The sequence below is a fragment of the Epinephelus moara genome, chromosome 6, assembly GCF_006386435.1.
Source record: "Epinephelus moara isolate mb chromosome 6, YSFRI_EMoa_1.0, whole genome shotgun sequence".
Taxonomy (NCBI): Eukaryota; Metazoa; Chordata; class Actinopteri; order Perciformes; family Serranidae; genus Epinephelus; species Epinephelus moara.
The window spans coordinates 2016151-2029379 of NC_065511.1; the positions used below are offsets into that span (position 1 = coordinate 2016151).

Sequence of the window (13229 nt, forward strand, 5' to 3'; positions counted from 1 at the left end):
CTCCCCCTGCGCTGACAGTAGACGTGGTTTCAGTTGGCAAGCTTTTAGCGCACCTTCGGCGAAGCCTTTTGGCACGAAACTGTCACTGCGCCAAGCTGGATCTGTCGACACCTCCCCCTGCTGCGCCGCCACACCCATCTCAGCGCACCTCGGTCTGCCAAACTACCAAACCGAGCTCGCCTTGGGTTGCGCTGCTCGAAACTAGCTCTGCACGGGGTTCGCCACCCTGCGCCACCCTGCGAAACTAGAGCCCCACATGTCATATTCACATATACACTGGTGGCCAAGGCTACCATATACAGTAAGATTCAACCTGCTACTCAGCTTATACACACTTCCACACCAATGGAACAGCCACTGGGAGCAATTTGGGGTTCAGTATCTTGCCCAAGGATATCTCAAGGATTTGACATACGGACTGGGAAGCCAGGCATCAGACTGATGATTTTGTAATTAGTGGACAATCTGCTCTACCTCCTGAGCCACAGCCAATCCAATTTGGTGTTATTAGAGTCAAAATATATTGGTAGATGTCACATTACTGTTTTTCACATTATGCAAATTAGGATAACCCGCATCATGTCTGACTTCTATGGTCGAAGAGGCTTTTTGCAAAGCACATTGAGGTGGATATGTGTACCAAATTTCAAGTCAGTCACTTGCAAGGCCTTACCAAAATTGTGGAAATTTTGAAAAAGGTCTCCCGGCAGAACATTGCATTATAACAGAATGAACAATGTTACTCACCTCACCCACCAATGGTTTTAATGTTTTGGCTGATCGGTGTATATAGGTGCTACAATTGCCAATCATGGCACATGCCAAGTACCAAAACTGCGCTGTTCTGCGAGTGAGGACAGGAATCACCAAACACTTACATGTATACTGTAAAAAAGGGCCCAGTAACAAACTACCATTATGACTGCTGTTGTAAACTACAATATTAGGCCTCACCAAGGTGCACCATTAGAATTGTAAACAATTCTGGGCATCACATGGAGGCACCAAAAATAAATTATAATAGTGATACTGTAAAAGAGGGGATACTATTTGTTGTGATCTAGGCACCAGTGCTATGTTTTACATGGCGGCACCATTTGTTGGAACTTAAGCTTTAACCTGACCTTGTAATAGATCTCCAATTAAAGTATAAAAATGGCTATCTGAAAAATTTATATATTATTAATAGTAATTATTAGTTATGTTAAATAATATGACTTAATTTACATTAAATCACCTTGTGGGGCACCATTCCCGAAAAAAGGAAAAAATTATAGCCAGTTAAAGATATCAGTCTCATAAAGTTCACTAAACTATCAATTTGGAATTTTGATTAATAATTAAATTAATAACAATAACCAAAATTGATAGTAAAGCCTGAAGGATTTCGGAGTTCTTGACATAGCAGAGGTTGACTATTCATTCACTCTTGTGCAACATTAAACAGACAGCAGGTATGATTCCAAAAAAATATATTTATTCATAAAGTAAGCAAAGCAAAACCAAAACACACAAATTCTAACTAACTAACTAACTAACTAACTAACTAACTAACTATATAAAAGCTTGGTGTGTGTGTGTGTGCGCTCGCGCGAGAGAGAGAAAGACAAAGGCGGGTGTGGTAATCAAAGGGCAGTTTGACCTACAAAACAAAACGGCTTACAACAGAGAACTACAAGATGGCTGAATCAAAGCTGGCTTCAGATCAGGGTCTTGTCTAGCGTGTGGTCAGGAAAAAGACAAAGGAAGGGAAGCGAGACTTTGAGTTGCCTCTTTGGGTGTAGCTCTGTTGAAAGCAAATTTGTAAATGAGTCTATGTGAATGTGATATGTGTTGCAAGGGGTCTGGATTAGTGCAGAGGATGTTAAGTTGCGTGCAAGACATTGTGAACAAACAGCATTAGCAAACTAACATCACTCAGCTTTGGCAAAGCCAACTAACCAACAACCTAACCGCAAACAATCACAACAACAACTCAGTAAACAGCATCAAATACATACAACAAGTTAAACAGTCTTGCTTAGCCTGTACAGCTGTGATAAAGCTATGCCCAGTTGAAACATTACCGATCCTTGAATGAATGGAGGGAAGAGTTGATATGAGGCATGCTGGTTTTGTGAGCCGGCAGAGGAAGGCTGGAAAGAGCTGTGGTTCCAGTGGCAGTCTTTGTCATGTCCTTGTTCCGAAGGTGCAGATTTGAGGAAGCCGGTTGCTCTGGGTCCTTGCAGAGTTAGACGCTGAGGAACTAACTCAACTTGGTTCTCCTTGTTGCTGGAAAGTTAGTTGCAAACCTTGTGTTTGCATTCTAATTTCTCAGGTTTCCAGATTTTTGCTCCTGCTGTGAGCAAGGGCACATCGTGGGGCATGTCACTGTAAGGTCCCGTTTATACGACAACGATTTCAACTGAAAAAGGTAAACTTTAGTTGCGTTTTGGCCGATCGTTTACACAACAGCGGCATTTTGGGTGCCTGAAAACGCAACATTTTGAAAATGGATTCCAGAGTGCAATTTTTTGGAAACGGCAGTGTCTCCGTTGTCATGTAAACTTGCAATATGCAGTTCCTCTGAAAACGGAGACTTTTTGCACATGCGCATTACGGTTCCAGTCACTAGGCATGCATGAGAAAGTCAACCGTCACAACAACAATGCCGAGCTCTGTTTGTGCTGCACACCCCGTTGATTTGAAGTGAAGTGTAGATCTGTTACTGTAGCAACTCCACCTCGTCGTCCATCCAGACAAAGTTATCTGTGCATGCTTTCGCCATTGTGTCTTCTTTGTTTTGGTTTGTAATCACCGCGTTGTAGAGGAAGGCGCTTCAGCGCAGGCGCATGGCGTCATGCCGTGGTGTTGCTTTGCAAATTTACACTGCCACCCATTGGCCTGGCGTGCATACTACAGCGTTTCCAGTAGATTTTGCGGCTCCGTGTGAACGGGGATCGTTTCAATAATGTCGTCATATAAACGCAGAAGTTTTTTAAAACGCAAAGGACAGACTTTTCCGTTTTTAAAAAAAACGTTGTCGTCTAAACAGGGCCTAAAAGTACTGTCCAATCAAGTTTTGAGACTTGGCTCTTACTGAGGTGTGAGGTGGGGCATCCTGTGGAGATGAGTGTCAAATAGCTCTCTTTGTTTGAAGAACAAAGAGCATGCAGAGAAGAAATGCCTTCACATATCCAGTTTAGATTTTAACAAATGACAAATCATCTGTGGTGCTGTGAAACCCAACACTGCTATTGTTCAAATGTTAACTTTTATGTTTTTACTATAAAAGTATGTTTTCGCCCTCAGGTGGATTCTTGATTCCATATTTGGTCATGCTGATTCTAGAGGGTGTTCCCTTATTCTACTTGGAGCTTGCCATTGGTCAGAAGATGAGTAGAGGCAGCATCGGGGCATGGACTGCCATCAGCCCATATTTGGGAGGAATAGGTATGTGCTGACTGAACTAACTGACAATACTGTGCATCAGTACAGCTTTGGAACTCCTCACTGCATCCAGATAAAGCAGTGATGAGGGAGCTTCCTCGCCCCTCTGGTGGCAGAAAAGAGAACAACATGTTGGATTTTATAAGGCTAGATGTGCAGCAAATACAAGGTGGAAAAGTTGGACACAAAGTGCTGTCACTTTATACTGTACTGTCAGTAAAATACTGTTGCTTCCAGTGCATTGTATAGTTGTGGTTTCTGCCTGGATCTCAGTTTTGTTTTTGTGGCTAACTAAGTTAGCTTGATTTTATGTACCATTGTAACTGGTCACTGAGTAATGTATTTCAGTATGTGAAGCATTACTTTTCAAAGCTGTCGAACGAACCAAAACTTCTGCATCTCTTGTTTTTTTTTAACCCTGCTCATGGGACTTGGTTTCTACATCATAGACCTTTGAATCTATTTTTGACTCAAATGGACAAAATGACTTGGAAGAATTATGGGTGAATAGGTGGTTGTAGATTATTTAAAATGGGAAGCAAATAATTCCTTGTAGTGAATTTTTTATTTTATTTATTTTTTGTATAATTCTCTCATTTTAGGACTTGCTAGTGTTGTGACATCCCTGTATCTGTGTCTCTATTACAACATCATCAATGGATGGAGTTTCTGGTACCTCTTTCATTCATTTCAAGTGAGCTGCTAACTAACAAACTACCGTTATTTTTGCAGTAGTTAATACTATAAATGCATACAAAATGTTGGATCTGGTTTACACAGTATGATAACATACCTATACTGTTCTATGTTCACTCCCATGCCAGTCAGTCCTGCCATGGGCAGAGTGCCCAATCAATTCCAACTGGACAGGACCTATAGAGGAGTGTGAAATGGCTACACCCACCCAGTACTTCTTCTACAGGCAAACACTAAACATCTCGTCTTCTATTGAAGAAAATGGAGGCATTCATACAGGCCAGGCCCTGTGCCTCCTGCTTTCCTGGCTGATTACCTACCTGTTCATTGTCCGAGGAGTAAAGTCAACTGGAAAGGTAAGCGAGCTCCAAGTCCCTAAAACTGCAAGTATTAAGAGCATACCAACCTGTTCACATCCCAAGTCGTCACATATGGCTGTGCTACATATCCGCCTGCATATGCTGTTGACGTTTCAGTGTGCCACTACCAGCGCTAGGACATCAACAAAAGCACTGGATTAGGTTAAGAAAAAACATTATTGAGTAACACTTTACTTGAAGGTATCTACTGTCATAACTATGACATGACACTGTCATGAACTTGTCATAAACATTATGTACACGTCATAAACGTTTATGACTGCTGTCATTGAAGCATCACAATGGAGTTTTTGAGCCCTCAAAATATATATCCAAGATCCTTGTGATGCTACATCAACTCACAATAGGCTGGATGACACCTCCGTCATTGTTTGAGAGCGTATGTTTTGCTTGCACTGGCACTATGTAGTTTCAGGGTTCGGGTAGGAAGCCGGACACAAAAAGGACTACAAAATTCGGCTGCTTTACGGCATATGTCATATCCCCCTCCTCTCTTTAGAGTAGCGTAGCCGAACCAAGGTGAACGAAGTTAGACGTGGTTGTCATGGCTGAAGCGACAAAGAAAAGGAAGAAGGTGAAGGTGTTGTCCAAGGAGACAAAGAAATGAAAACGGGAGAGTGATAAAACAAGAGCTCGAACAAGGATTAATATTGGCCCGGGTTTCACACACTGGCAAGATCTGAAAGAGGAGGAGGGATGCCCGACCGGTGGCGACCTGGCGCTGTTACTTCTGTCACTTGGAGACTCACTGTCTGCAGGTCGGCTGCCTCAGGTACATTTTAAGATAACGTGTTAGCCTACATACAGACAGCTTTCATTTTAGTTTGTCTTTAACAGTTTGCTGTTAGCACGTGAGCGCGATGTGCTTGTGTCGACCGCAATCGTAAATCATAATAGCAGTGAATGAGACTGCGGACAGAGCGGCCTCGACTGCGGACAGAGCAGATTGAAATATGGCTTTCTACATGCTGATCACATGTATTGATAGTATTAGTAAGTATTGGCTTGGCTAGCAGAGGTTTTATCGCACTTATCGCACACTTTGTGCGTGTGTGTGTGTGTGTGTGTGTGTGTGTGTGTGTGAGGGGTGAAACGTATAAGCGAACACACACACAGTGCATTCACTGCGTACTTGATACATGTACATTGCATGTGCAACCATCACCGTGTACTTGCTTCGCGTGCACTGCGTGTGCATTCACCGTGTACTTGTTACACATGCAATGCGCGTGCAATGCCTGCACACGCCTAGACATGTGGTTATTAGACACGTCATGTGATCGCAGGGGTCAAAAGTGTCAGCTCGAAGCAACAACGCGTCGTGTGACAGGTAGCATGTCATACGAAAACTATTATAAATTTCAATAGAATAAACTTGCCTGATTAACTGAAAACAATTATAGGCTACAATAACGAAAAAAATAATAGCCTATCGAAAATATAAGTCAAGTCAAGTAAATTGATCATTTGAAAAAAGCCCATTTTACTGCGCTGAGACTCACAGCGAGCAACTGACACTGAAGTGTCCCAAAATGCGTGTGACAGATCATCTGTTATAATACTTGCAGCTTTATATCGAGGAAAAAATGTGTCTCATGAAATTGTTAGGCTATAGTTTTAATGTAAACTGTAAATGTATGTCTATTTAAGGTTTAGAGTGATTCCAGCATATGGTAGTCTGAGTAGACTGTTAGCATTGTGACTGAAAATATTACCCCATAATTTAGGCTACATGGAGTATTAGATTTTTAAAAGGTATCAAACTATTTGAATGCATTGCAGAGTAGAGAGTTTCACCCTCCTGGTCACAGGTTGAGGTGGATTAAAATGAGGTGTGTTAATTCAGCACCATGGACAGCTTCACGGATTTATCATTAAACAGCGACCTGCTCCACCTCAATCTGTGATATCCACGGATTTGGGTCATTCAATTTTAATTATTAATTAATAGCGTAATAGGGTACGGACGGATTAAAACCAGCGGACTTCTGTGTTATACTTTACCAAACTATAGGCTTTATTGTGTGTAGAACCACTTTCTACAGGTGGCGGCTGGCTTCAGTCTTAACTCGCGTGATCAATAATGCGCTGAGAAAGTGTTTGAAGTCCAAAAAAAGAAATTTGTTACAAAAAAAACGTCAACAAAACAAGTTTCAAAATTCAAATTATACTTTTTTCAAACGAAACTTCAATATGACACCTTATCTTTGGTTACCCCTCATAGTGTGTGTGTGTGTGTGTGTGTGTGTGTGTGTGTGTGTGTGTGTGTGTGTGCGCGCGCGCTGTGAGGAGGAGGTCAGCCCTGACATGCAGAGAGCAACTCATTTCTGAGTTTCGAAAATGAATAAATAAATAAAGCAATCAGCCTAATCATGTATGTACAAAATGCTATAGGGCTACTTTACCTGTTCTTAAGACATGATGATCGCGCATTACACGGCCAGCTTCAGGAAGTTCACCGGTATCGTTGGCTTGTCAACAAATGCACGCGCAGAAAATATTTTGCAACAGTTGTAACAGACAATGCCGTTTTTCATCTGTAGGGGGACCCCGTGAGGTAAAAAGCGCAATCCTCCTTTGTGTTGCTAAAGGTGTAATTCGGTTTTTGTAATGACAAGTTGACATTGTTTGGGTTGTCTTGATTTTGACAACTTGACATTAATTAAAGTGACATTACCAGAAGTTGTCTTTGTCATGACAACTTGACATTTATGACAACTTGGCATTAACCAGGATGACATTACCAGAAGATGTCTTTGTCATAACAACTTGACATGAACAAAAATTGCACCTCTTTTTGTGTTTATGACAAGGTGACATAATGATTATTATAAAAAGATGTCCAAGGTTACAGACCGATTCTAACACTCGGTCAGATAGATGTCTGGCAGGATAGGACACAAAACTGGCTGTCATCACACCATTATGACAGTGTAATGAATACATTCTTTGACCTCAAGTAAAGTGGTACCATTTTGAGTTGTCATTAAGATATCTTGATGACATGGTAGTTTGCAGCATGGCGAGTTTGGAGAGAAAGCGCAAAGTGAAATTCGACCCTATGGAATTAGAGGTGTTGGTAGATGAGGCCAATTAACACTTAAATGAGCTACAGCAAAGAAACCTGACTGTCTCACAAAATATGGGAAGAAATCTGTGAAAAAGTAAATGCTGTTGGTAAAACGATGCGGACAGTGGATGAAGTGAAAAGAAGATATCAAGATATCAGAAGAAGAACAAAAGAAAAATTGGCGTATAATAAAACGTCTGCAAATAAAACAGGTGGGGCCACAGTAGATGAGATGCCTCTGACCCACAGCCAGGGACTGGAGAGGGAGGAGAGGTGCGCACGGCGGGCAAGTTCCACCTGCGTAAAAGGAAACACAAATAATACACTCAACTGTCACGTTTAAGTTTTCTTATATTGGCTGTGAATATTAATTTTGTGTAAAATAGGCTATACGATAAAGAACTGTTTAGTTTTGTTTTTTTTGCCACGATGAATGTTAGAGCTATAGCCTAATATATTTTGTGACTGAAACAATCTGTCATTAATATGATTTTGCGTGGCTTAACATAATTAGACGTTAATAAGACTGTGTATTTCGTTTGATAATAATGTTTGGAATCTAGAAAGTGATTTCAATCGTCTTTTTTTCAGTAAATGTGATTTGCTTAACTTTGCAATGCTCTGCAGTTTATTGGGTCACACTAGCACTCGTATTCTAATCTACAGCATATGTTTAATCAAGGTGTATTTCTGCATTACATATTACTGAATGAAAATAGAAAAATAAATGCATATACCAAACAGCTCACAAGAAGTGACTTCGAATGAGATTGCTGCGTGTCTGCATCCCCGCAGCATTGGGTTGTTGCTCCATACGGCGGGGGGGGCAGGTCGGCGTTCTCCTCCGGCATGGCATTATGCTCCAGCCCGAGGGGGATTTAAGTATATGAAATGAATAAAAAAATAAATAAAAGAATTTCAACCTGATGCTGTCCAGCTGCATATCATGCTGCTGCAACAGGTGCCATACAGCCACATTATGAACTGACACCACCTGTCTGCATAGCATTGTGCTGTGACAGGGGTTGACCGACAGTGTATCATAACACCGCAAAAGGTTACTGTCAGGCCACATTAAAAGCGTATCACACCACCACGAAAGGTCACTTTTGGCATCAGGTGACACTGAAATCACTGACGTATCAGCGTCAGTATGGAATGAAAGATAGGTCATATTCATGTTACCAGTATTAAGTGTCTAACAATACTGTACATTAACGTTACCCACAATCAACAATTAGTTTAATATAGCCTAAGGCCACTAAGAGGACTTTGATCTAGTATGTCAAGTGATGAAATCTCAACTTAAAACTACAGAAAACTATTTTTGTATTCTTATATATTTGTTAGCCATATGAAAGGTCTTTGGTCATACAATCAGGTACAATCACAGGAACTAACAATTGAAATATTTGAAATAGACCTGTGGACCTATCCGACCAACTAAAAGAATGTGCATTTAAGAAATTATGAAGCATGCAAGTGTTTTTTTTTTTTACTTTGACCAGACAAGAGGAATGATTGTGGGGATATGATGGAATTATATACTACCTCCTCCCCACACATTCACTCCCATATTTAAACTTTTACCCTAACTTTGCTGTTTGGCTCCATCTCGAGGTTGTGTACTTCACAGCCACATTTCCATATGTGGTCCTCTTCATCTACCTGATCCGGGGCGTCACTCTTCATGGTGCCATCAATGGTGTCAAATACATGTTCACACCAAAGGTAAGTTTGTGTTTGAGATTTGGCAGTAGGCATACAGACATGCAGTACAGTGTATGGGGGCTTTGCATTACAGCCTTGGGTTTACCTAACTAATTGCTGGAGGAGGAGGGGGAGTCTTTGTCTGTGATACACTTCTCACTTGATTTATTACCTCAGTAAACATTTTCCTATTGAGTGTACGGTCTTAATTGCTAGTGTCACGTCTTCCTTAATCAAGCACATGATGTTTATTTTGTAGATCATGGTCCCATTTAGAGTAAAATGGACAATAGAGCAGGTCATGTTTTAGGCCCCAAACATACAACCCGCGGGCCAGAACCGGTTTGTCAAAGGGTCCAATCCAGCCTTCTGGATGACTCTGCACACCTAATATTGATGCATTCATGAAGGCTAAGAGTTAAACGATGCAGGTGAGGAGCCTATTTCATGTAAAATGTACAATCCCAGCACATTTTGCCATCTAAAAACTATCATGTGATGGATGAATTAATTCAACAAGTACAAATTCAAGCAGAGCTCTGCCCTTCAGCCCCAATCCACAAAGAGCTTTGCAGGTTGCAAAATGTGAGGCACACCGCACTGCCTTTTTTTTTTATTGAATTTGACAGTTTGACAACCTGCTGTCTATAGTTGGGCCATATAGCTCTGGGTATCCAGTAGGGCATTAACAGAAAAGTCAATGTCCGCAGTCATTCGGGCTTTCATAGTCGAGCGCACTTCCGCGTTGTAGTTTCCTGTAAAAATGTCCGTGAAAAATCCCCGCGATGTGAAAAATGTGTGCTTTTTTGTTCTGAGTTGAAATTTTTTCACCTCAAGTTCAGAGCACTCTGGCAAAAATGCGAGGTGCCTAGAGCATAGAAATGTGAGGGGTGTAGCAATGCAAAAAGAGCAAGCAAAAAGCTTTATTCTCATTAAAAACAATTACAAAAAGCTGCCTCCAGCTGCTAAAAGGTTTTCTGTGTGATCTGGGCCTTAGTGAAACACCAACGCAGAGAGTAGAAGACAGACGTGGCATGCCCATAAATGACGTTTATTGTTTTCCACAGTGTGGAAATTTGACCCTGGTTTCAGAACTCTGATTCTTTCACACTGTGTTTTCACTTCATCAAAGCTAATTATAACATTTTGGTTTTGTTCAGTGATCAGTTGTACTAAAACATACTTTTTGTTTCATGCCTGTTTTTTGCTAGCATCCCAATTAATATCACATTTAACGTGAAATTATGGATGCATCTTGTTTCTGGTGTAGGTGGGTGTGGGGTCCTCAGTGAGATCCATTCCTCCCTCCTCCACAACTCCATCCTTTTGTCAAAGTATGGCCAATTCAGGCTGCAAAACACCAAGATGGTGACAGCCAAAATACCAAATTCAAGACTTCCAAACAGTTGTCCAGAAACCAGTGGGTGATGTCACAGTGGCTTTGTCCATTATTTTCAAACAGTCTATGAATGTGGAAGTGAGACAGTGCATTCACCTGAGAAGCCTCTGCTGAACTATTAAAAAATGTATTATGAATGCTGAAAATGTAACGTGTAATGTTTTGTGCTTGTGCGCGTGTGTGTGTCTGCACCTGTGTCCATATGTGCATGTGTGTTTGTCTGCATTCAGATGGAACAGCTTGCCAACCCTACTACATGGATCAATGCGGCCACTCAGATCTTTTTCTCTTTGGGTTTGGGTTTTGGGACACTCATAGCCTTTGCCAGCTATAACCAGTACAACAACAACTTTGAGCGCCAGGCCATCGTTGTTTCTGTCATCAACAGTGGAACCTCCATCTTTGCCAGCATTGTCACTTTTTCCATCTATGGGTTCAAGGCCACTGTCAACTACGAGGACTGTCTCGAGAGGTATGTGTGTTTTTTTTTTGCTAATGTGTATATGGCCCTGTTTACACCTGGTATTAACATGCATTCTGGGTGATCAGATTTCAAGTTGACAGCTCTACGAACGTGTCTTTACTAATGTGTGTTTAGATCTGATCTCTCAGATCACATTTGAAGAAGGTCTTCTTTCAGCAATGTGAACACTCATGTGTCCCAGGCCACATTGCTTATCTGATGCCCAGATAAGAAAACTTTCTGTTGGTGTACTCACACAGACACAGAGCTGAAGGACCGTCTCTAGAGAAACTCTCGTCCCAGTGAACGGTCAGTTCATTGTCTGCCTGGTTAGCCTCACAAAGGCTGTAAGTGTGTGTATATAACATGACAAACCTCACGCCAGTTAAAAACAGCAACATCTTATTCGGTCTGTGCAAATGAAAATGATTCATGTGTTTATTTGCATATTGAGGAGGAAAGTGAGATCAGATCACAAGTGGTCACCCGAGACACATTTGGAGACATATTTTAATGCCAGGTGTGAATAGACAGACTTAGAGCTGTCCACTTGTGATGGATCACCCAAGACACAAGACATATTAAAATTATCAGGTGTAAACAGCTTCTTTGTGAGTGCATGCTTACACCAGTATGTATGTGTATGCCTTTAAACACTGTACAGATGCTGTGTATATGTGTAATCTAGAGGGTCTGTGTATCATTCGCATTGCATTCAATGGATAAAAAGAAAATGAGACACCTTATCTCATAATTACGAGATCAGGATCTCATAATTACGAGATAAGATCTCGTAATTATGAGATCAGGAAAGTGCCACATTGGCCAATGCTTCGCTCAGAACCACATACTGCACATCCACGAAGGGGGGTCGGAACTACTGTAACCAGCTGCCACTCAGGTGGTGCCATCTTGACTATATCCCATATCTTTATTATAATGTGTATATATTGTAAATTACGACGGAGTATTAGGGTACGACGGAGTATTAGGGCCACATTGAAGAAAAAAAAAGATCGATTTCGAGAATAAAGTCAAAATATTACGAGAAAAAACTCGTAATATTTTGAGAATAAAGTCATAACTGAGAAAAAGTCATAATATTACAAGAATAATGTTGAAATATTATGAGATTAAAGTCATAATATTACGAGATTAAAGTCGTAATATTTCCAGAATAAAGTCGTAGTTTTTAAGGAAATAACCAGCAACACACAGAATGTCAGATTGTCTTTCATGCCATTGTAAGTAGCCTACTTAATTAGGTTCGGGAACCGGCACGTGTCGGTTCTGTGTCAGTCGAAATGCGCTGTTTGTGACTCCGGGCCCAACTCTGCCACTGATTGGCCAGTCTGACATTCTTCATAATACATAAAGAACGTTAGTGAAACACATAGGCCTAACAGAAACATGCATTCGTTTGGGGACAAGTTAGTAGTCATGTTACTTGTTCCACAGGCGAAGGACCCCAGACACATACAGTAGCCTAAATACACCGGTTGTAAGTAACTTTTAACATACGTGAGTCTTTGTGACTCTTGGCTCTTGTCCCCTAATTAACGGTTGTTTCTGTTTCACTAACAATATTTACAGAAGAAGAAAGGGAGGGAATTAATATGTTGCAAGAGGAGTTGAGAAGCAGGCTAGCAGTTCTTAGAAGGGCAGAGCATCTCAGAAAAAAGAGGAGGAAGAAGGAACATGTAGGGACAGGTTTTTTCAGGGACCCTTTTAAGTTTGTTAAAGGGTTGTTCAGCCAGGAAAAGGGAGGGCAGCTCAAAGCAGAAAGGCTAGAGGTTGAAGAATATTTGAGAAATACATATACAGATTTAGAGAAGAATAGGATAGTAGGTGTCCCACCGGATATCCCTCCATTAGGAGGGATAGAGCATGAGATGGATGTCAGGACACCTAGGTGGAAGGAAGTTCAGGAGGTCGTCAGGCGTGCAAAGGCTTCTTCGGCCCCAGGGCCTAACGGAGTCCCCTACCGGGTTTATAAAAGTGCACCTGATATCCTAAATTTTTGTGGAAACAGCTAAGAATAGTTTGGGAGAAACAAATTATCCCAAGAGCATGGCGTAGGGC

The 13229-nt window shown here is 41.3% G+C and overlaps 1 protein-coding gene across 1 annotated transcript in view; it reads left to right on the forward strand.

Annotated features, from left to right (window-relative positions):
- LOC126391627 (sodium- and chloride-dependent transporter XTRP3A-like) overlaps positions 1-13229 on the forward strand; it is a 70762-nt gene that overhangs the window by 33938 nt on the left and 23595 nt on the right. The window contains exons 2-6 of the mRNA XM_050046509.1: positions 3292-3432; positions 4032-4123; positions 4254-4481; positions 9196-9306; positions 10915-11156. Of these exons, the coding sequence (XP_049902466.1) occupies positions 3292-3432; positions 4032-4123; positions 4254-4481; positions 9196-9306; positions 10915-11156 (814 nt within the window). The remainder of the gene's footprint in view (positions 1-3291; positions 3433-4031; positions 4124-4253; positions 4482-9195; positions 9307-10914; positions 11157-13229) is intronic.